Source organism: Leptodactylus fuscus, chromosome 2 (assembly GCF_031893055.1).
Source record: "Leptodactylus fuscus isolate aLepFus1 chromosome 2, aLepFus1.hap2, whole genome shotgun sequence".
In the NCBI taxonomy this organism is placed as follows: domain Eukaryota; kingdom Metazoa; phylum Chordata; class Amphibia; order Anura; family Leptodactylidae; genus Leptodactylus; species Leptodactylus fuscus.
This window is the reverse complement of record NC_134266.1, coordinates 270,014,015-270,039,497: the sequence shown is the minus strand read 5'-3', so window position 1 is coordinate 270,039,497 and position 25,483 is coordinate 270,014,015. Positions and strand designations below refer to the sequence as shown.

General features: G+C 40.4%; 1 protein-coding gene across 6 annotated transcripts in view; it reads right to left on the bottom strand.

Moving 5' to 3' along the window:
• Positions 1 to 25,483, bottom strand: part of TENM4 (teneurin transmembrane protein 4) — a 1,026,741-nt gene that overhangs the window by 134,195 nt on the left and 867,063 nt on the right. For all 6 annotated transcript variants that reach the window (XM_075266230.1, XM_075266232.1, XM_075266233.1 and 3 more), the window contains 3 exons: positions 20,429 to 20,599; positions 6,033 to 6,247; positions 5,725 to 5,935 (listed from right to left, as the gene is read on the bottom strand). In XM_075266230.1, coding sequence (XP_075122331.1) covers positions 5,725 to 5,935; positions 6,033 to 6,247; positions 20,429 to 20,599 — 597 coding nt within the window. The remainder of the gene's footprint in view (positions 1 to 5,724; positions 5,936 to 6,032; positions 6,248 to 20,428; positions 20,600 to 25,483) is intronic.

The window sequence follows — 25,483 nt, the reverse complement described above, 5'->3', positions numbered from 1 at the left end:
GAGCTGTGTATCTAATCCTATCCTGTGTGATACTGTATGCTGAGCTGTGTATCTAATCCTATCCTGTGTGATACTGTATACTGAGCTGTGTATCTAATCCTATCCTGTGTGATACTGTATACTGAGCTGTGTATCTAATCCTATCCTGTGTGATACTGTATACTGAGCTGTATCTAATCCTATCCTGTGTGATACTGTATACTGAGCAGTGTATCTAATCCTATCCTGTGTGATACAGTCTGATGAGCTGTGTATCTAATCCTATCCTGTGTGATACTGTATACTGAGCTGTGTATCTAATCCTATCCTGTGTGATACTGTATACTGAGCTGTGTATCTAATCCTATCCTGTGTGATACTGTATACTGAGCTGTGTATCTAATCCTATCTTGTGTGATACTGTATACTGAGCTGTGTATCTAATCCTATCCTGTGTGATACTGTATACTAAGCTGTGTATCTAATCCTATCCTGTGTGATATTGTATACTGAGCTGTGTATCTAATCCTATTCTGTGTGATACTGTATACTGAGCCGTGTATCTAAGCCTATCCTGTGTGATACTGTATACTGAGCTGTGTATCTAATCCTATCCTGTGTGATACTGTATACTGAGCTGTGTATCTAATCCTATCCTGTGTGATACAGTCTGATGAGCGGTGTATCTAATCCTATCCTGTGTGATACTGTATACTGAGCTGTGTATCTAATCCTATCCTGTGTGATACTGTATACTGAGCTGTGTATCTAATCCTATCCTGTGTGATACTGTATACTGAGCTGTGTATCTAATCCTATCCTGTGTGATGCTGTATACTGAGCTGTGTATCTAATCCTATCCTGTGTGATACTGTATACTGAGCTGTGTATCTAATCCTATCCTGTGTGATACTGTATACTGAGCTGTGTATCTAATCCTATCCTGTGTGATACTGTATACTGAGCTGTATCTAATCCTATCCTATGTGATACTGTATACTGAGCTGTGTATCTAATCCTATCCTGTGTGATACTGTATACTGAGCTGTGTATCTAATCCTATCCTGTGTGATACTGTATACTGAGCTGTGTATCTAATCCTATCCTGTGTGATACTGTATACTGAGCTGTATCTAATCCTATCCTGTGTGATACTGTATACTGAGCTGTGTATCTAATCCTATCCTGTGTGATACTGTATACTGAGCTGTATCTAATCCTATCCTATGTGATACTGTATACTGAGCTGTGTATCTAATCCTATCCTGTGTGATACCGTATACTGAGCTGTGTATCTAATCCTATCCTGTGTGATACTGTATACTGAGCTGTGTATCTAATCCTATCCTGTATGATACTGTATACTGAGCTGTGTATCTAATCCTATCCTGTGTGATACTGTATACTGAGCTGTGTATCTAATCCTATCCTGTGTGATACTGTATACTGAGCTGTATCTAATCCTATCCTGTGTGATACTGTATACTGAGCTGTGTATCTAATCCTATCCTGTGTGATACTGTATACTGAGCTGTGTATCTAATCCTATCCTGTGTGATACTGTATACTGAGCTGTGTATCTAATCCTATCCTGTGTGATACTGTATACTGAGCTGTGTATCTAATCCTATCCTGTGTGATACTGTATACTGAGCTGTGTATCTAATCCTATCCTGTGTGATACTGTATACTGAGCTGTGTATCTAATCCTATCCTGTGTGATACTGTATACTGAGCTGTATCTAATCCTATCCTGTGTGATACTGTATACTGAGCTGTGTATCTAATCCTATCCTGTGTGATACTGTATACTGAGCTGTATCTAATCCTATCCTGTGTGATACTGTATACTGAGCTGTGTATCTAATCCTATCCTGTGTGATACTGTATACTGAGCTGTGTATCTAATCCTATCCTGTGTGATACTGTATAATGAGATGTGTATCTAATCCTATGCTGTGTGATACTGTATACTGAGCTGTATCTAATCCTATCCTGTGTGATACTGTATACTGAGCTGTGTATCTGTACGTCAATGAGGAATCGGGCAGCTGTAAGACTGAGCCTGACATAAGGAGACATGTATCACGCCGCCGCTGTCCTGGTGGTGACAGAGCGACTGCACAGCGTAGAGGGTTTGTCACAGCGTTCCCGGGCTGAAGTAATGCTCGACGACCTTGTCACAGTTTCCATTAGACGCCGCCACAGTTTCTGGTCCCATGAGGGAAATTCCTGGTAGCGGTTGAATATCAGGACGTACGGAATGTATACAGTATATACAGTGTGTGTGTATATATATATCCCTGGTAGGACGCCTCAGTAGTCACAGACAAAGCCCATCAGACACAGTCTAGATCTACAGCCATATGATATAGTCTGATGCACTAGCCGGCCCAATGGCCCGCGATATGACCCCTGAGGCCCCTTGTAGGTCACAAAGACAACATTCGTCTTCGTAATCACCAGGATGAGGTATATATCCCATCATGGCTGCCATGGGCCGGTGCTCACCCTCTACCAGTAGCACGCTAATCCCTCCTGGAGGGTCTACGGGCAAGTACCGGCAATTTGGAGACCTTTATGGTCCATATGAGCAAGCACTTACCCCCTGGTGTCCCAATGGGCAATAACCTGCCATCTGGGGACCCCGAGACAAGCCCATTCCTCATGGTAACTTCCTAGCCGATCCCATGGTCATCCATGTGGGTATACATCGGCCTCCTGGCAGGCCCTAATGGTAAGCGCATCCGTCCTGGAAGGCTCCGGCATTTGGTGGTGCTTGTAAGGAGGCAACTATGCCCTGGTGGCCCAGTGGACAACAACCTAGCCTCTATTGATTCTCAAGGATACCAATGGCCCAGTGGCTCATCTATTGACGGACCACATTGGGACCAGAGGGGCCGGTTGACTATAATGGGGTCCCTTGGGTCCCATTGTTTTCTTCTTGACATTACCTTACAAAAAAGCTCCACTTGCAGGACTTTTACATCCACAATTTTGTCGGACTATGAACCGGCCCGACATCGCAACAGATATGAACGTAGCCCACGGGACTGCACTTAATATGGTGGCCCCATGGGCAAGAGACAACAATTGGTGTCCTCCATTTGGAAGCACATCGCCTTTGTTGGCCCAGGGGGGTACTTGGCCTTCAGGCAATCTCATTCCTCTCTCTGGCCCCAGTACGCCAAGTCCTAACCCCCTTTAGATGCCTACAAGGCCCAGTGCAGGCCCTATGTGTGAGTCTGCCCCGGTGTGAGAACATGAAGTAGCTAAATCCAGCAATCTCCCTCCCTGAGACCCCAAAAGACCCAATATACCGTGTCCTATACCGAAGGAAAGAATCTCTTCACTCACTGTACACATTGAAGGCATTTACCAATCTGCCGCCTTAGGCGACTGACCCTAGAACCGGCCCGGCCTGACGTAACTGCCGCAGCTTGTCCCCTGTCACGGCCGCAGCACAATGCAATGTTTTTACTACCGGCCTGTGAATGTAACGTGTATTGTGATAGCCCAGACGGCTCCGCGTCTACTTCTCAAAGCAAAGCTGCTGACTTTGACTATGGCGGCTTGGTACAGAGCTGCCCCCGGGCCAGTACAGCATCTGGTCAGCTCTGTCCTGCCTGCCGCACGCCTCAGACCCTCACGTGAGCCGCTCCGCTCCCGGGACAGATTGCTGGCACTAAACGCGCTGCAGTTATATCGCTAAAAATAAAGGAACAGACACATCTGCTGCTACAAGCACTGACATGTATATAGTAGAGGGGCACTGATCTGCATGTACATGTATGTAATAGAGGGACACTGATATGTATGTATGTACATGTATGTAGTAGAGGGGCACTGATATGTATGTAGTAGAGGGGCACTGATATGTATGTATGTATGTAGTAGAGGGGTACTAATATGTATTCATATACATGTATGTAGTAGAGGGGCACTGATATGGGTACTGATATGTATGTATGTACATGTATGTAGTAGAGGGACACTGATATGTATGCACATGTATGTAGTAGAGGGGCACTGATCTGCATGTACATGTATGTAATAGAGTGACACTGATATGTATGTATGTACATGTATGTAGTAGAGGGGCACTGATATGTATGTATGTACATGTATGTAAGAGAGGGGCACTGGATTCATGGTCATATTACATGTGCACTGATACCACTATACAAAGGTACGTACCCACATATGATGTCACTGGTACTATTATATATAAACAGTGATGTCACTGGTATGATTATAGACACACACTGATGTCCTGGTACTATTATATGAGCACGGGTGTGACTGGTACTATTATGTAAACACAGTGACATCACCAGAAGTATTATAAAAACACAGTGATGTCACCGGTACTATATAATATATAGGCGTTGATCTCACTATAGAAACTTATGTAGCTGATTTTATTACACGCACATATGATGTGACTGGTACTATTATATATAGACACTGTCACCGGTTCTATTATATGTAGAGAGTGATATCACTGGTACTGTTATATATAGACAGTGATGTCACTGGTACTGTTATATATAGACAGTGATGTCACTGGTACTGTTATATATAGACAGTGATGTCACTGGTACTGTTATATATAGACAGTGATGTCACTGGTACTGTTATATATAGACAGTGATGTCACTGGTACTGTTATATATAGACAGTGATGTCACTGGTATTATCATATACACTGATGTCAGTGGTATATATGTATATAAGAGTATCCACAGATGAGACTGATACTATTACGACGACACTACTATGTGATATAACACAGCACTACATGATCATTACTGTATGGGCACTAACATGGAGATATTTTCAGGCCACTATTATAGCAGTATTATTACACAGCACTACAAGAATACACAAATTCTACAATTTCATTAAAATTCCTGGTGATTGGCCTTACTGAAGCGCACAATCCCACCGCACCAATATATTATCTCACCCCCCATATTAGATTACATTCGAGGACAATGAAGAAGGGCCGATGATCTCTCACACGTCCCCTGGGCTCATTCCCATGCCCTGAGGGCGCCTCTACCCTCCTGCTGGTCACTGGTGTGAGACTAAATATACAGAGAAAACCATTGACCTCCGCCTGAGACACCAGAGCATCCATCCTTCTCCTCACCAAGTCCTTATCACGTCAACAAACCTTGAGATCTTCTCCAACACCCAATACGGTTCAAGTCAAAAACACAACTAAACCTCTAGAAAAGGTGAAAAAGACTGTCCATGACCACAGCCCACTGACCTAGAAAAACCGTAACGATCAAAGAGAAGGAATCGGTAGTAGGGTCAACGGTATCAACCACAAACTCTACAACACTATGTAGACGTGTCATATTAGAATGTTACGTAGAACAAATTGAGTCAAAAATTCTCAAAGTCAAAAAGTTGATCGTAATATTTTCACCACTGTTGGGTCTACAATCCCATACACATCAGACCAACGCCAAACCAATGTTCAAGAATCATTCTGTCCGACTTCCCCATCAACTTGGCTCTTGGCTCGGTAATTCACCTCTTCCAACATTGTCATTGGAGGAGAGTTGGTGGCCCATGTACACTAGTTGGCCAAAGCTACAAGCCGCATAAAAAATTTGCCCCTATCTTTTTGATCTTCTTCCTATTAATACTCATGAAGTTCTTAAAGTTGGCCAATAAAACTCAAGTTGACCCTTTGCTTGATTTTTGGGAAATTTTTTGTCGGTCACTTACCGATAGTAGTTGTGAGGAAGGAAACCACCTCGGACTCTTTGCCGTCATTGTAAAACGCCAGGTGCCATATGCCAGAGTCCAAATACTGTATGAATCCCGTCTCATGACTCACTAGAGGGACCACCCCCCTGTGTAGCCTCTGAGGACCTTCCAAGCTTCGGGATTCTTGCGATAGGAGACGTCTTCCATCCAAAAGTTCCACAAAATCGAACTGAAGATACAAAATATAACAGAACATGAACATCAATTTAAGAAAGTCCCACCACCAATTATGATCTACATGGAGCAACCCTGAAATTTTTGGTCACCTGTGTGTGTGATGGAGGAAGACCTCTTCTACCATAAATCCCGACAAGTGCCGCCTTTCCCAAAGACACATTGAACTTGAGGTGAACGGGGTGGTCTATAAAAACCTGGGATCTCCAGAATATTCCAGGAGGGATCTTCTGCGTTGCTCTACGACCCACATCTAGTTCTCCGGAGTCAATAAAACTGTCATCGGGAAAAAGGTTGTTGGTTTTTCCTGCATAAAACAAAAAAGCAAAAACATCATTCATCTTACAAAAATAAGCACGTTACTTTGGAAATGTCAAGTGAACGACGACAGATTTGCAGACTGATGGCGATGTAACAGGAGTCGGTGAGGGTTAGAAGTACAAGTAGTTGTGACAGATTGGAGAAAAGCAAAAACTCTGACCCACAGGCTATGACAGCAAAAGTGACAGAGGTCAAGGGGAACCCACGAGGTCAAACAGAGTTGAGAACGAACAGCTGAATGATCCTCTACAGTATTACTGAGCTACGAGCTGTGTTGTATACAGAATGTTGTTGGGGTTGCCACTCTCGTTCAACCCATTTTGGAACGGGCCAACCACTGGATTCTGGAGGAAACTGGCGTAGGTCGGCCATCCACAATGGACTCTCACAGTGAGTCAGTGGCAGACTCTATGTCATATCATAGATTCATAGAGGACAATCTTGTTGATGGAATCTCTTCTGGCTTTGGTCAACTCATGGTAGGTTTTTGAAGTCATTGAAACACCAAAAACAGGACCAAGCCGAGACCCATAAAATATCACAGAAGCTTCTAGGTCTGGTTGGGCTTCAAAAAGAAACCAACACATTGACCATCTGATCCCCATGTGCCCAGGTTCTCTAATCCTCCCCTAAATGGACGTGGATGACTATGTAAACCATGACCACACGTGGTCCATCAAAATGGGGGTGGCTCTCAATTCTGGCACATAGAGTTAAGACAATAAGTTTATTTTTGGCCTCTCACATTCATCAGTCATAACGTTATTATTTGTATGTCTACATAGCTGTTTGAGGCCTTATTTTTTCAGATTCGGTTGTAAAAAAATTTATGTCCAAATTTTTGGGAATTTTCAAAAATGTCATTGTTTATTTTACACAAGGTTCACACTAACGCTCGGCTTTCTGTTCTTCGGGTCTGCTAACCTGCTAAAGAAGTGGTGACCCTCAGACCCCAGAGACTATGATGGGCTTCGCTGGGTGCCGACTGGTTTCCATCCCCGAACCCGCTTAAAAAATTTGCAGAGGAAAAGTCCTACTTGCATGACATTTTTTAAGTGGGTTTAGACACGGAAACCCTGAATGGAGTTCAAGCACTGGTGTGAATCCAGCCTTAGTTATTCAAAAACTTACTCCTTTTTGTCAACCATGATGGAAACCCATGTCCAGGACTAGTCTTTCCTACATTCCCAGCCATCTTGGACTAAGAGGAGTCGGAGAAGTTGGTGGCCATTGTAGATGATTGAAGAAAGAATGGGCAAATATGGGATCCATGGCAAAAGGATAAAAAATTTTGGTGAACTAAAGGGTCACTTGAAGGCTAAGTTCACATGGGGGGGCAGTAAGGTGTATTTTGGCACTGAGAGTGACCCACCTGCCACAACTGTCGTGGCTTCCGACAGTCGCGGCTTCCCCAAACGGAGTTGGCTCAAATAAATGGGCCGATACCAGAGGTTGCTGCTGCCAGGTGGACACCGCCTGAAGAAAGGGCAGCCCGCTTCTTTTTTCTGTAGCCTGGCGGTCTACATAGACCACCATTGTGAGGGGGCAGATTATGACGTGGGAATCAGCGCCATAATCCACCCCCTTAGTGCCCGTGTGAACGAGCCCTAATGGTCATCATGGTAGGACCACTGCCCTCTAGTGATCACCATCGCATACGTGACTATCGGGATGTGAGAAGGGGTTAATAAAACCCTTATATCCGTCCCCCCGAGTATATTTATATTTATGATTATTATCTACACCAGCGCGAGTCTCATCGGCAGCGACGCGGTTCATTCTTCCCACTGTTCTAGAAAGATCTTTTTGTAAATAAAGGGACTCTGGGTGATTTCTGATTGAAAGGAGCCAAAAGCGGAGATTTCTATTTAGATAATGACACAATAGCAGACCTTAATGTGGCGCTCTAATCAACATTTCTATAATAACCCTCATTTTAATCTTATTTTTCAATCTAATTTAATTTGGCTCCCACGTGTTCGAAACGAAAAAAAAAAATGCAAAAAAAATAAAGAAAAAACATTTCAGCTCTGTTGTTCTTCGGAGTCGTTTTTTTTTACTCATTCTTTAATCTCACCGAATTGTCTCTTTTCTTCGGAGCAGGGAAGGAGGGGGAGGGGACAATACAGAAGGGAACGGAATGCACGCTATTTATCGCCTGTTATTACAATCCGAAGATCTAAATATCTTTTTGTCTGCTCGAAAAATCTAAAAGAGTCTGAGCATTGTTTTCTGTTGATCTACCCATCGCTAATGAGTCAGCGGGGGGCGCAGTAAGGGAAGATTTGACTGCAAGAAGAGAGGCGCATGGAGACAATGTAAGAAAATTGTAGAGCGGTATAATTGTCCAGCATGAAGAGAAAGTTTGTAGGAAATGAAGAAAGTTTCACCAAGTTAAAAGATTTTTCTTTTTTTTACAAAAACATCGAGAAAGTAGCAGAATGTCGTCTAAATGCATCAGAGGAGGGACAAAAATGACCTATTGTCTCTATATAAGGGATATTTCACTGTACATAGAGGCAGTATTATCCTATTAATATTATAAATGTGAAAGTTTGTGTATTTGGATGTTTGTGTGTTCGGATGTTTGTTCCTCAATCATGGAAAACCCGCTCGACCGATTTGGCTGAAATTTTCCACAAACATAGTTAATACACCCGATTAAACAATAGGCTACTTTTCGTCACAATAGCGCACATACGTTTGTGCCAGGACCCCCACAAACCCCAAACTCACACCACCATCTCTGCAATCTCACACACTTTGGACCATAGCAAGCCACAAAATTCATATTGCCCTCTACAGCCTCGCCCCTAACCCCACACAGTCTCATATACATATACTTTACCACTTTGCCCCTCACCTTAACGATACTCCAGGAGGCGCTCTTTAACGCTCCGGAGCAGCCATGTTTGCCGACCCCCACCGCTCTGACAATCCGCGACACCGCCCACCCATGTCAATACCCCTAGGCGGTCTAATAAATGCAAAAAAAAAAGTTTAAAAAAAGTTTAAAAAAATCTAAAAAAAATTCAAATCACCCCCCCTTTCCCTAGAACACATATAAAAGTAGTTAAAACTGTGAAACACATACACGTTAGGTATCCCCACGTCCGAAATCGCCCGCTCTACAAAGATATACAAATATTTTTCCGGTTCGGTAAACGCCGTAGCGGGAAAAATGGTCAAAAGTGCCAAACCGCCATTTTTTCACTGTTTTGATTTGGATAAAAAATTGAATAAAAAGTGATCAAAGCAATAACATTCCCCGAAAATGGTAGAACTACAAAGTACACCCGGCCCCGCAAAAAAAGACGCCCTATGCATCCCTGTACACGCACGTATAAAAAAGTTACGGCTGTCGGAACATGGCGACTTTTCAAAAAATTATTTTTGAATTCAGTTTTGGATTTTTTTTTAAGGGGTCAAAATGTAAATAAAACCTTATAAATTTGGTATCCCCGGAATCGTAACGAAACACAGAATACAGGGGACATGTCATTTTAGTTGCACAGTGAACGCCGTAAAACCAAAGCCCGTAAGAAAGTCGCAGAAATGCATTTTTTCTTCAAATCCACCCCATTCTGAATTTTTTCCCTGCTTCCCAGTACATTATATAGAATAATTAATGGTGGCATCATGAAGAAAAATTTGTCCCAGGAAAAATTAAGACCTCATATGGCTCTGGGAGCGGAGAAATAAAAAAGTTATGGGGTTTAGAAGGAGGGGAGTCAAAAACGAAAATCAAAAAATGCCATCGGCGGGAAAGGGTTAACTTCAAATACTTCTATCCCAAAGTCACTATGTAAAGTTTCTCACAACACCGTATATATAGCGGCTCAAATACAAAGTAACTGCAACACAAAAGTCTCACGTATTCTCTGAATTACAGCAAAAACAAGATACAAAGTTACATTTCATATCCCATCCCTTATACACAGTACGAAAACCTTACCCGCGCCTGTATATACCCACTGCTACAATCACCGCTGGATGTATATGGCGTCTTTTTTTGCGGCACCGGGTGTACTTTGTAGTTCTACCATCTTCAGGAAATGTTATTGCTTTGATCACTTTTTATTCAATTTTTTATCCGAATCAAAACAGTGAAAAAATGGTGGTTTGGCACTTTTGACCATTTTTCCCGCTACGGCGTTTACCGAACAGGAAAAATATTTGTATAGCTTTGTAGAGCGGGCGATTTCGGACGCGGGGATACCTAACATGTATGTGTTTCACAGTTTTTAACTACTTTTATATGTGTTCTAGGGAAAGGGGGGGGGGTGATTTGAATTTTTAATCCGTGTTATTATTTTTTTTAGATTTTTTAAACTTTTTTAAAACTTTTTTTTTTGCATTTATTAGACCGCCTAGGGGTATTGACATGGGTGGGCGGTGTCGCAGATTGTCAGAGCGGTGGGGGTCGGCAAACATGGCTACTCCGGAGCGTTAAAGAGCGCCTCCTGGAGTATCGTTATGGGGAGGGGCAAAGTGGTAAAGTATATGTATATGAGATTGTGTGGGGTTAGGGGCGAGGCTGTAGAGGGCAATATGAATTTTGGGGCTTGCTATGGTCCAAAGTTTGTGAGATTGCAGAGATGGTGGTGTGAGTTTGGGTTTTGTGGGGGTCCTGGGAAAAACGTATGTGCGCTATTGTGACGAAAAGTAGCCTATTGTTTAATCGAGTGTATTAACTATGTTTGTGGAAAATTTCAGCCAAATCGGTGGAGTGGTTTTTCCGTGATTGAGGAACAAACATCCGAACATGCAAACACACAAACCCACAAACTCACAAACTTTCACATTTATAATATTAATAGGATATATTCTTGTACATAGGAGCAGTATTATAGTAGTTATATTCTTGTACATAGGAGCAGTATTATAGTAGTTATATTCTTGTACATAGGAGTAGTATTATAGTAGTTATATTCTTGTACATAGGAGTAGTATTATAGTAGTTATATTCTTGTACATAGGAGTAGTATTATAGTAGTTATATTCTTGTACATAGGAGGTAGTATTATAGTAGTTATATTCTTGTACATAGGAGCAGTATTATAGTAGTTATATTCTTGTACATAGGAGCAGTATTATAGTAGTTATATTCTTGTATATAGGAGTAGTATTATAGTAGTTATATTCTTGTACATAGGAGTAGTATTATAGTAGTTATATTCTTGTACATAGGAGTAGTATTATAGTAGTTATATTCTTGTACATAGGAGTAGTATTATAGTAGTTATATTCTTGTACATAGGAGGTAGTATTATAGTAGTTATATTCTTGTACATAGGAGCAGTATTATAGTAGTTATATTCTTGTACATAGGAGCAGTATTATAGTAGTTATATTCTTGTACATAGGAGCAGTATTATAGTAGTTATATTCTTGTACATAGGAGCAGTATTATAGTAGTTATATTCTTGTACATAGGAGTAGTATTATAGTAGTTATATTCTTGTACATAGGAGCAGTATTATAGTAGTTATATTCTTGTACATAGGAGCAGTATTATAGTAGTTATATTCTTGTACATATGAGTAGTATTATAGTAGTTATATTCTTGTACATAGGAGCAGTATTATAGTAGTTATATTCTTGTACATAGGAGTAGTATTATAGTAGTTATATTCTTGTACATAGGAGCAGTATTATAGTAGTTATATTCTTGTACATAGGAGTAGTATTATAGTAGTTATATTCTTGTACATAGGAGTAGTATTATAGTAGTTATATTCTTGTACATAGGAGCAGTATTATAGTAGTTATATTCTTGTACATAGGAGTAGTATTATAATAGTTATATTCTTGTACATAGGAGCAGTATTATAGTAGTTATATTCTTGTACATAGGAGCAGTATTATAGTAGTTATATTCTTGTACATAGGAGTAGTATTATAATAGTTATATTCTTGTACATAGGAGCAGTATTATAGTAGTTATATTCTTGTACATAGGAGTAGTATTATAGTAGTTATATTCTTGTACATAGGAGTAGTATTATAGTAGTTATATTCTTGTACATAGGAGCAGTATTATAGTAGTTATATTCTTGTACATAGGAGTAGTATTATAATAGTTATATTCTTGTACATAGGAGCAGTATTATAGTAGTTATATTCTTGTACATAGGAGTAGTATTATAATAGTTATATTCTTGTACATAGGAGCAGTATTATAGTAGTTATATTCTTGTACATAGGAGGTAGTATTATAGTAGTTATATTCTTGTACATAGGAGCAGTATTATAGTAGTTATATTCTTGTATATAGGAGTAGTATTATAGTAGTTATATTCTTGTACATAGGAGGCAGTATTATTGTAGTTATATTAACGTACATTGGAGCGGTAATATAGTCTTCATATCTGTATATAATGGGAAGTATTATAGTAGAACAAACACTGTCTTTACATTGTAATGTTTACTGAACCAATTGCTGCTAATATCAGTTGTGACTGGAGTTGCCCTTTAAGTCTTAGTACGTACACGGCATGGTGCGCCTCTAGTCTGAGACGTTACGTGATGAGGGTGTATAACCTCCATCTCACCAGAGCCCATCAAGAAGATAAAAATGAACACGACTACTCTCATGCAGGAAGGACTTCAGGCATGCACATAGGTTGCGGTGGCACGCTGGGTATGTCACTTCCCATCTACTTGGCTGCTGACAATGTTATTTCCTCAGAGCTGGTGACACTAATGCAAACATGTAATTTCGATGCCAAAGCCACTCACATTTCGGAGTAAATACAAATGGCACATTTCACTTTCCTTTTGCTAAAAAACAGCCAGGAGCTACAACCCGAGCATGGAAGACATCCTGACTTAACAGCCACAAGTCCTAATCCAGCCTGATATCATCAAGTCCGGCAGACACAAATCCAGAGGGAAACTCTAGACGCATACATACAAGTAGACGCAGCACTGTCAAAACACAACACAGTCGCACGTACAGATGTAGCAGAGCTCAACCTGACAGTTAACTCTTTGGGGTCTCAACCAGTTAGTCTCAGCGGCTCAACCAGTTAGACCACAAGCGGCCAACTCTAATCCTCTTAGTGATACCTTTGGTGTTTTTTGGCGACTGTATGTCAGTATTACAAGTTTGGTATAGTTATAGCTGTACTATATTACACCATTTGGCCAGTATGGTGGTATTATTTACCTGTAGTATATCAGTAAAGCAATTTTACATATTTACTATTTGGCTCAATGACGTGAGCGCTTATGGCGGTATTATAATAGTCATGTTATGTAGTCACTTTGTGGCTCAAATATGTGCGCAAGCTATACATAGTTTTGGCACTGCCTTTTATCACAGTATGGCGGTATTATTATATGCATGCTTAATAGCAATGTTATATACTCTTTATGTTGCTCAAGGACGTGCACACTCCATACATAGCTTTGGTACTGCCTGTCTGAATCATTTAGCACAGTATGGCGGTATTATTATATGCGTGCTGATTAGCAATGTTATATGCTAACTATATTACCCAAGTACATAGCATTGATACTGCCTTTCAGAATCATTTAGCACAGTATGGCGGTATTATTACATGGGTACTGATTAGAAATGTTATATATTCACTGTATGGCTAAAAGATGTAAGCACCCTGGCCAGCTTTGGCAAGTATGGAGGAATCATTTCGCACAATCTGGCAGTATTATGTTAGCACTGAATAGTAATGTTATATATTCAGTACATGGCTCAACTACGTGAGCGGCCTCTGACACAGTTTTCAAGCTATTTAGCATGATATGGCTGTATTACTATATGGGCAATGTCATATATTCACTATATGGCAAAATTATGTGAGCACTTCGTGGTCAGTTCAAGTACTGTATGGTGGAATAATTTAACACAGTATGGCGGCATTACTATACAGTCATTCAATAGTAATGAGACATGGTCACCATATGGCTAAATGATGTTAGAAGTCTATGGCAAATGTTGGCACTCTATGGCGGTATCCCTGAGCACAGTATGGCGGTATTACCTGGGCCTTCAGCGCTCAGCTACGTCTGATAAACTCAGCTCTGCTAGAACTTTCTTCACCTTTACAAAAGGCATGGATTTTATGGAAAGGTGACCATACTTTGATTTTTTTTTATATGGTTTTTATGGAAGGGGGTGCAGTTTAATAAAAAACGATATATTACCGCAGCAGGCCTATTCATTTTGACATCGAAATTACTTTTATTTATGAGATCAGGAAATTTGGCGTCTGGTTTGGATTATAAAGGAGCGGTGAGCAGGCAGGTTAAGTCTACCTGGGTATTAAGTGTCAGATATTACCCTACACATATTTTATTAAACCAGCTGCGATATATAAAGAGCACGCCAGCCTTGGCCTCACCTCGTATGGCGGTATACAGGACTTCCCACAACACTCTGCAGCAGATAAGACAATTAGGATCTATTTACTAGATTTCTACAAAAACTTCACAACCCCCACCCATCGGCACCCATGTCCACAATCTATACCCGGACCTGCAGCTGACCCCTCTCCCCCCCCTATATATCTGCCTGGGGAAATAGGATATATGAGGCAGATTTGACATTCTCAGGACTCTAGAAAGCTGGGTGACATGAAGTCACTGAATGTTTGTTATTATCAAGCATTTTATAGTAGAAAAACCCTATTAAAGGGGTATTTACATCTAGGAAAGTGAAGGCCTATGGCTAGGATAGGCCAACACTTTAAGAAAGGTGGGGGCCAAACCTCAGGGAGCCCCATCAATTTCGAGAACAAAAGACACACAGCGCACGTGCAGTCAGGGGCAAACTTGTCATTTGGTCCCTTCTGTAATGGAACTGCCCCCCATCTGCAGGTCAGAAAATCTGGACAAAATACTGCAGCATGCCACGCCATCTCGTCCACTAGAATTCCCTATTCTGCGACCCTCCATAAAATTGCTCCACACATGATAATGCCCCATTTGCTGGCCCCCACACAGTAAAATCCCCCCCTTACTGCCCTCACATAGTATAACACCCCTCTTTACTGACCTCCACACAGTATATCGCCCCGTTTATGTTCCCTATACAGTATAACACCCCCTTTACTAACCTCCACACAGTATAATGCCCCCTTTACTAACCTCCACACAGTATAATGCCCCCTTTACTAACCTCCACACAGTATAATGGCCCCTTTACTGACCTCCTCACAGTATAATGCTCCCTTTACTGACCTCCTCACAGTATAATGCCCCCTTTATTGACCTCCTCACAGTATAATGCTCCCTTTACTGACCTCCACGAGGTATAATGCCCCCTTTACTGACCTCCACACAGTATAATGCTCCCTTTACTGACCTCCACACAGTATAATGCCCCCTTTACTGACCTCCACAAGGTATAATGCCCCCTTTACTGACCTCCACACAGTATAATGCTCCCTTTACTGACCTCCACACAGTATAATGCCCCCGTTATTGACCTCCATGAGGTATAATGCCCCCTTTACTGACCTCTACACAGTATAATGCTCCCTTTACTGACCTCCACACAGTATAATGCCCCCTTTACTAACCTCCACACAGTATAATGGCCCCTTTACTGACCTCCTCACAGTATAATGCTCCCTTTACTGACCTCCTCACAGTATAATGCCCCCTTTATTGACCTCCTCACAGTATAATGCTCCCTTTACTGACCTCCACGAGGTATAATGCCCCCTTTACTGACCTCCACACAGTATAATGCTCCCTTTACTGACCTCCACACAGTATAATGCCCCCTTTACTGACCTCCACAAGGTATAATGCCCCCTTTACTGACCTCCACACAGTATAATGCTCCCTTTACTGACCTCCACACAGTATAATGCCCCCGTTATTGACCTCCATGAGGTATAATGCCCCCTTTACTGACCTCTACACAGTATAATGCTCCCTTTACTGACCTCCACACAGTATAATGCCCCCTTTACTGACCTCCACGAGGTATAATGCCCCCTTTACTGACCTCCACACAGTATAATGCTCCCTTTACCGACCTCCACACAGTATAATTCCCCCTTTACTGACCTCCACGAGGTATAATGCCCCCTTTACTGACCTCCACACAGTATAATGCTCCCTTTACTGACCTCCACACAGTATAATGCTCCCTTTACTGACCTCCACAAGGTATAATGCTCCCTTTACTGACCTCCACACAGTATAATGCCCCCTTTACTGACCTCCACAAGGTATAATGCCCCCTTTACTGACCTCCACACAGTATAATGCTCCCTTTACTGATCTCCACACAGTATAATGCCCCCATTATTGACCTCCACGAGGTATAATGCCCCCTTTACTGACCTCTACACAGTATAATGCTCCCTTTACTGACCTCCACACAGTATAATGCCCCCTTTACTGACCTCCACACAGTATAATGCCCCCTTTACTGACCTCCACGAGGTATAATGCCCCCTTTACTGACCTCCACACAGTATAATGCTCCCTTTACCGACCTCCACACAGTATAATGCCCCCTTTACTGACCTCCACGAGGTATAATGCCCCCTTTACTGACCTCCACACAGTATAATGTCCCCTTTACTGACCTCCACGAGGTATAATGCCCCCTTTACTGACCTCCACACAGTATAATGCTCCCTTTACTGACCTCCACACAGTATAATGCTCCCTTTACTGACCTCCACACAGTATAATGCCCCCTTTACTGACCTCCACACAGTATAATGCCCCCTTTATTGACCTCCACACAGTATAATGCCCCCTTTACTGACCTCCACACAGTATAATGCCCCCTTTACTGACCTCCTCACAGTATAATGCTCCCTTTACTGACCTCCACACAGTATAATGCCCCCTTCACTGACCTCCTCACAGTATAATGCTCCCTTTACTGACCTCCACACAGTATAATGCTCCCTTTACTGACCTACAGACAGTATAATGCCCCCTTTACTGACCTCCACACAGTATAATGCCCCCTTTACTGACCTCCACGAGGTATAATGCTCCCTTTACTGACCTCCTCACAGTGTAATGCTCCTTTTACTGACCTCCACGAAGTATAATGCCCCCTTTACTGACCTCCACACAGTATAATGCCCCCTTTACTGACCTCCAGACAGTATAATGCTCCCTTTACTGACCTCCACAGAGTATAATGCCCCCTTTACTGACCTCCAGACAGTATAATGCCCCCTTTACTGACCTCCACGAGGTATAATGCCCCCTTTACTGACCTCCAGACAGTATAATGCTCCCTTTACTGACCTCCACAGAGTATAATGCTCCCTTTACTGACCTCCAGACAGTATAATGCTCCCTTTACTGACCTCCACGAAGTATAATGCCCCCTTTACTGACCTCCACACAGTATAATGCCCCCTTTACTGACCTCCTCACAGTATAATGCTCCCTTTACTGACCTCCACACAGTATAATGCCCCCTTTACTTACCTCCACACAGTATAATGCTCCCTCCACACAGTATAATGCTCCCTTTACTATCCTCACATATTAAAACATTCCCCTTACTGGCTCTCAAACAGTATAATGCCCCCTTCACTGACCTTCATACAGTATAACACTCCCTTTATTGGCCCTCACATAGTCTAACGCCTCCTTCACTTCCCACACACAGTATAATTCCCACTTTATTGGCCCTAACAATGTATATCACATCCTTTACTGTCCCCATACAGTATAACACCCCCTTTACTGATCTCTACACAGTATATTGTCCCCCTTTGGTCAGACTCCCACCAACGATAGCGATATGCTTTCATTCACAGCAATACTTGTCTAAAAAGTGTTTTCTCATCTGACCAATACCTTTTTGTGGTGGGTCTCCTAACAATAAGTGAATCTCAAGGTGTCCCACTGACAGGACTCCCACTGATCAACTCAGCAGGAACTTCATAGCAAATGTTTAGATTATCTACAGTGTGCCCACTGGACAAATGAAGAATTACACTGTCCTCATTAAAATCTATTGGCTGTTCATGTAATAGATGGACATGCTGGGTCCTCCCGGGGGGAGACACTCTTTGTTACTGTTCTTCATCAGTTTGACTAATAGATAAGGGGCTTTATAGGTGGATTTTCTAAACTGTACAGGATATTATTTACATATATAAAAAAATTAATTTACATTTTTAAATAACCTATTTCCAAATTCATTTTGTAAAATTCTGTAAATTTTCTACATTTTTTTTTTTTTTTTTAGAATTCATATTATAGGCATAAAAGATCCTTCCCCCATGTCCTCATCTATGGCCATGACTCTCCTGACCATGCTCCAAATCATTGGGTAATTGTCTAAAATGACATAATTACGCCACCACCAGAAGCACTTGTGTCCTAAAATTAGCAGTTAAAAAAAAATTAAAAAAACAGTAAAAAAAATTATCGCTAAACCGTACGCTCTCAATTTGACAGCTCTGGACAATGTCTACATTATGGCTGCCGGTTATGAACTTAGGAGGGGATGAGTATTTCCTACCAAATTCAGCAATTTGTAGGCTAAATTACAAGCAAGGATAAAAAATAAATAAATAAATATAAATTCAAAAACAAATTTCAAAAATTCTATACTTTTTTTTTCAAAATTAAAATTTTGGTCAATGTGTTTGTTAAAATTCTATTTTTTTTTCAATGTTACTCATACTTTTTATTGGTATCTCAACACATTAAAAAAATAAGGTCATGCTGAAAATATGTGAACCTTTTTTCTCCCCCTCTTCTTTCTCAGAAGTGAAATAATCCAGACATTCGCTAATTGTTCTGTGTCTGTTGCTCAGTGTAAGGCAAGCACAATAATGTCTATTATACGGCTGGAGGAACCCTCACATGTTTAATATAAGATCTGCTTGGGGCAGAAAGGGCAATAGTTTGGAACTAGAATTTGCCCCTTTCCAAAAATTCCAAGCTTTATGACTGCATTTAATATCTATATAGACAGCCCAATATATTATCTATTACATCAATGTTCCCCTTCCTCCCCCCGTAGGAGGCCATGGCTCATGTATTGGGCTCTCTGTAACAAAAATTTGCCTAATTTTTGGAAAGTCCTTTAAAGTGATGATTTAGGAAAAGTTTTCTTGATAATTTGATCCATCTGGTACAGATAAGGGGGATCTAAGGAAATAGTTGTACGTGGAAAGAACCCCAACTTTGAACTCTTTAAAGATGGATGGCCATCGCGTCCAATCGGCAAATTGACTTTTTTTTTCCTGCCATAAACTTAACTCTACGGGAACTTGTACACTAAAAGATGACTTGGAAATTCTCTCCGTAAAAAAAATACAAAAAGATCAGGTAAAAACATTGAGTCTGAATGTGGCCCGGTCAAATTCGGAGACAATTGTTAAGTTTTTGGATATTTTTTTTACAATTATGGTTCCATTAGTAACGTAAATGGGAACAAGAAGTAACCAAAAGTTTAATGGAAATTCCAATGTTGTCTAAACTCTTCCTTCTACCTTATATTCAGTAGACTGGTGCCTGGGCCCATTTTGGAGTAATAACCCAGGCTTTAAAGCAATGATTCCCAAAGTGGTCCAGGTGGACACCCAGGAGTCCATGGGAGACTCGACGGGACAATTGTTAGATCTAATCCTCACATTTTTTGACGAGTTTTGGGAATATGGTAGAAATGTAGCAGCAGGGGGTCCCCCGAAACCAGTAAAATTTTGAAAGTGGTCTACGGAAAAAAAAATGTTTGTGAGCCTCTGCTTTAAAGGAAAAGATGAAAAACTTTTTGGAAAAAGCTAGCCCGACCACATGGTCGAAAGAAATTGGTGTAAAACATATGAAAAACTTCAATAATTGCATAGAAATAATGCAAAAGTAAAGCCTGGTTCACATCTGCGCATGAGTGTCCACTTGGACTAGATTAATGGGGTCCGTGTGGTTTCTGCACGAAAAATGCAGAGAGAAAAGGGAAAGGAATGGCCCAACTGCAGATGTGAACCGGGACTAACCTGAAACAAAAAAAACTGAACAAAGAAATTTTACAATATAAAAGAAATACAAACCAAAAATACAAAAATTTGTAAATTTCGTGCAAAATTTTTTTGAATGGGACATAGCCGGACAATGGAAATTTGTGTTAAATGGTGCATGATGTCATGAGTCAGGTGAACTGGTGAGAGTACAAAAAACTCACAACATGGATAACACACCGTACCTTCACTGGGTGCTTTGCCTTTCCTTTCTGGTAATTCTAACCCCGTTCCCCCTGGGGGATACAAGGTGACGTCCGTCGGCAAAGGCCAACTGCTGGCTCTGTCTTCCGTAATCTCATACATCTGCCCTTCCGACGGCCGTAGGTGCCAGTTTAGACCCAGAAGGTGCATGGCTGCAGTGAGCAATGAGAAGAGTCACGATTTTTAGTTGATTTGTAGAATAGCGGACAGGTCTTTTATAAATCTTAAAAGACAATAAATCAATTCCTTCCAAGATCTTACATTTAAAATAAAAAATTAAAAAAATATGAACAAAAACAACAGTAAATCAAATGTGTAAATTAAATATGAAAAAGTTATCTAAAAAAATACAAAAACATCAGACCAGGACTGTACCAGCAAAAAATAATCAATACTCACCCAGTTAATTATACTGCCGAAATGATGTATACCTACTGGTCCTGCAGTAATGACGTCACATACATCATTCATGTGACCACTGAAGCTCAGCGGTCATATGAATAATGCACAAGAAGTCAGCTACATAAGACCAGTGGAGACCAGAGTGGTGGCTCTGGATCAGTGGGAAGATTTAAAAGGGGCCTTTCATCACCTCCAGCTTTTTACATCTTTAAAAAGAGGCTGTTCCACTGATTCCGGCGCAGTTGGAATTTTTTCTCTATCTCCTACCGTTCCTGAGCAATCATTCTATCAGTTACAGCACAATTTCTGCAGGTGGGCGGTTCTAAGTTGGAGCAGGTAGACAGAGACCGCCCACAGAGAGTATAATTGTGCTGAAAATACCAGCAGCGATTACTTGGGAATGGTGGGGGCTAGAGAAAAAATTCCAACTGTGCCAGAATCAGCAAGGTCACCTCTATTGATGGATGGAGTTGGAGGAAATGATGGAAGGTCCTTTTAAATCGATAAAAATTGGTTACTTTGTGAATTTATGCTCAAATTTCTTAAAATATTGGAAAAAAAATTACAAAAACTAGTCCTTTATATGTTATAGGTTCCAAACAACCAAGCAGAAAAAAAAATTGTCATGGTTCCTTTCATATAAACCCAAAAAGAGATGATACTTTTGATATTCGGGAGGACAGCACAAGCTCTCTACTAGTACAGTGGGTGGGGAGAGAATATTTATCACCTGCCGTCCATACATTATACACTAAGCTCACACCGACTATAATCTATTACAGTGTCTCACACACGGATCTGTTCACAGAACTAATTATTGAAATTAATTCATTATCACAATCCTAGAAAATTTGACAGCCCTCTGACTTCCCCCCGTTCCGACGCTATGATTTATTTTCAATTAATTCTACGGCAACACGATATCAATGCAAATTGATCGGGACAAGAAATACGAGGAGGTAAATCTGAAAAAGTGAATGCATGGTAATGCTGAGGGGAAGCCGCACATTAACACTTAAGGCACATGGCGCAATCCGGACCGGAAAATTTGACCCGTAAATCGGCTGGATTCCTCAGCCAGAACCTGGTCAGGAGATGGGACTCCTTTGCATCATGGTGATCTATGGATTCTGGGAGTCCCTGCACCTCTGCTGTCTTATACTATTTACATAGGGGACGGTAGAGCACTATAGAGCACTATGATGTAAGGAGTCTCAACTCTTGACTTGGACCAAGCAAATTCAGTTGATGTAGAAACCGATTACCCAGTGTGCATGGAGCCTAAAGAGAATGTGCCACAGGGTGCCCATAAATGCAAATAAACCCCTGTCCTCAGGATAGGCTATAAGATATGGATCGTTGTGGGGTCATCCAATGGCAACCCAACCAATCTCAGGAATAGAGGGTACCATGCAACCTCGTCTAAATGGAGCGATTGACACCATAATAGCAGAATGGCGCACTTCTGTTCTCCCCACAACTCCCAAATTATGAAAGGAGGGGCAGCGTGCCTCAGAAGAAGGTGCAATGCACCTGCATACACTTGATTGCTAGGGGTCCCAGTGATTAGACCTCTACCAAACTGGAACTTATCCCCTATTTCCCAATGGCACATGACTATTTTGTACATGACTAGCCTCAGTATCAGTCTTTATCTATGACATTAAAGCTGTTATTAACTGCAATACCTTATAATGACAACGAAATGGCTCTGTGCATTCTGTCTCAGTATGTACAGCAAAGCTATATCTCTTTGTACAAACAGTGCTGGGTGCACTGTACCTATATGGAGGTACACAGAGTGTGTGAACCATTCTAAAGAGCAGTAAGCACTCCGTGTGCCACGTTATAAGGACAAAATGACTCCTTTCATACTAATTCAGTATGTACAGCAAAGCTATATCCCCTTGTACAGGCAGCACTGTGCCTATACAGAGGTATACAGAGTATGTGTGCATTCGTTCTAGGGTGTTGTAAGGTCTTCATGTGCCAACATGTAAGGATAGTGAAGTAATTCTGTCCGTCATGTATCAGTATGTACGGCAAAGATATATCCCTTTGTACAGACAGTGCTGTGCCTATACAGAGGTATACAGAGTGTGTGTGCATTCGTTCTAGGGCGTTGAAAGGGCTTCATGTGCCAACATGTAAGGATAGTGAAGTGATTCTGTCCATCATGTATCAGTATGTACAGCAAAGCTATAGTCCTTGAGAGCATGTTCTATGGAACAGTATGATAGTCTTTCGTAGAACAATTACTGTGAGATACATAGGGTATCCATAAGCAAAAACATCCATAAAAAGAGAAAAGTACTGAATGGTGCCACGTCCTGCCTCCATACCACTGGGATGTTACAATACGTGGTAATATAGTGGTGTGCATTAGCACAGTGTAAAACACCACAACATTGTTACCGATTGAAGAGAACGTTTTGATATTTTTTTTATAAACTTTTATCTCTGCACAGGAGTTTGCAAACCACTTATAGGGTCAATAGGTGAGCGGCCCCACTCAAGGTATACAGCACTATCTGCACATCAGCAATAACTCATAATGTTCGCTGACCTATGTACTAGCAGACCGCAACCCCCCCCCCCCCAGGAAACACGTATGATTTATCAGACAGCAGGTATGAAGCATCGCCGCATCAGAATCCATTATATAGATATGTGATCTCTATTAATATTTTACTACAGATCAGTATCGATTATCCTGACAGCAACGAACGCTGACCTTTGTGATGGAGGGGGAAGGAATGCAATTATATCTGACAAGGAAAACCGTGAGGAGGAAGAATACTGACAGGGAAGAATGATAGCAGTCATATGGATCCATAGGGGTGGGGGGGGGCAGTATTATAGTAGTTATATTCTTGTACATAGGAGGCAGTATTATAGTAGTTATATTCTTGTACATAGGAGGCAGTATTATAGTAGTTATATTCTTGTACATAGGAGTAGTATTATAGTAGTTATATTCTTGTACATAGGAGGCAGTATTATAGTAGTTATATTCTTGTACATAGGAGCAGTATTATAGTAGTTATATTCTTGTACATAGGAGCAGTATTATAGTAGTTATATTCTTGTACATAGGAGTAGTATTATAGTAGTTATATTCTTGTACATAGGAGGTAGTATTATAGTAGTTATATTCTTGTACATAGGAGTAGTATTATAGTAGTTATATTCTTGTACATAGGAGGTAGTATTATAGTAGTTATATTCTTGTACATAGGAGTAGTATTATAGTAGTTATATTCTTGTACATAGGAGCAGTATTATAGTAGTTATATTCTTGTACATAGGAGTAGTATTATAGTAGTTATATTCTTGTACATAGGAGCAGTATTATAGTAGTTATATTCTTGTACATAGGAGGTAGTATTATAGTAGTTATATTCTTGTACATAGGAGGTAGTATTATAGTAGTTATGTTCTTGTACATAGGGGCAGTATTATAGTAGTTATATTCTTGTACATAGGGGCAGTATTATAGTAGTTATATTCTTGTACATAGGAGCAGTATTATAGTAGTTATATTCTTGTACATAGGGGCAGTATTATAGTAGTTATATTCTTGTACATAGGGGCAGTATTATAGTAGTTATATTCTTGTACATAGGAGTAGTATTATAGTAGTTATATTCTTGTGCATAGGAGCAGTATTATAGTAGTTATATTCTTGTACATAGGAGCAGTATTATAGTAGTTATATTCTTGTACATAGGAGTAGTATTATAGTAGTTATATTCTTGTACATAGGAGTAGTATTATAGTAGTTATATTCTTGTACATAGGAGCAGTATTATAGTAGTTATATTCTTGTACATAGGAGTAGTATTATAGTAGTTATATTCTTGTACATAGGAGCAGTATTATAGTAGTTATATTCTTGTACATAGGAGGCAGTATTATAGTAGTTATATTCTTGTACATAGGAGTAGTATTATAGTAGTTATATTCTTGTACATAGGAGCAGTATTATAGTAGTTATATTCTTGTACATAGGAGGCAGTATTATAGTAGTTATATTCTTGTACATATGAGTAGTATTATAGTAGTTATATTCTTGTACATAGGAGTAGTATTATAGTAGTTATATTCTTGTACATAGGAGCAGTATTATAGTAGTTATATTCTTGTACATAGGGGCAGTATTATAGTAGTTATATTCTTGTACATAGGAGCAGTATTATAGTAGTTATATTCTTGTACATAGGAGTAGTATTATAGTAGTTATATTCTTGTACATAGGAGTAGTATTATAGTAGTTATATTCTTGCACATAGGAGCAGTATTATAGTAGTTATATTCTTGTACATAGGAGCAGTATTATAGTAGTTATATTCTTGTACATAGGAGCAGTATTATAGTAGTTATATTCTTGTACATAGGAGTAGTATTATAGTAGTTATATTCTTGTACATAGGAGGTAGTATTATAGTAGTTATATTCTTGTACATAGGAGTAGTATTATAGTAGTTATATTCTTGTACATAGGAGGTAGTATTATAGTAGTTATATTCTTGTACATAGGAGTAGTATTATAGTAGTTATATTCTTGTACATAGGAGCAGTATTATAGTAGTTATATTCTTGTACATAGGAGTAGTATTATAGTAGTTATATTC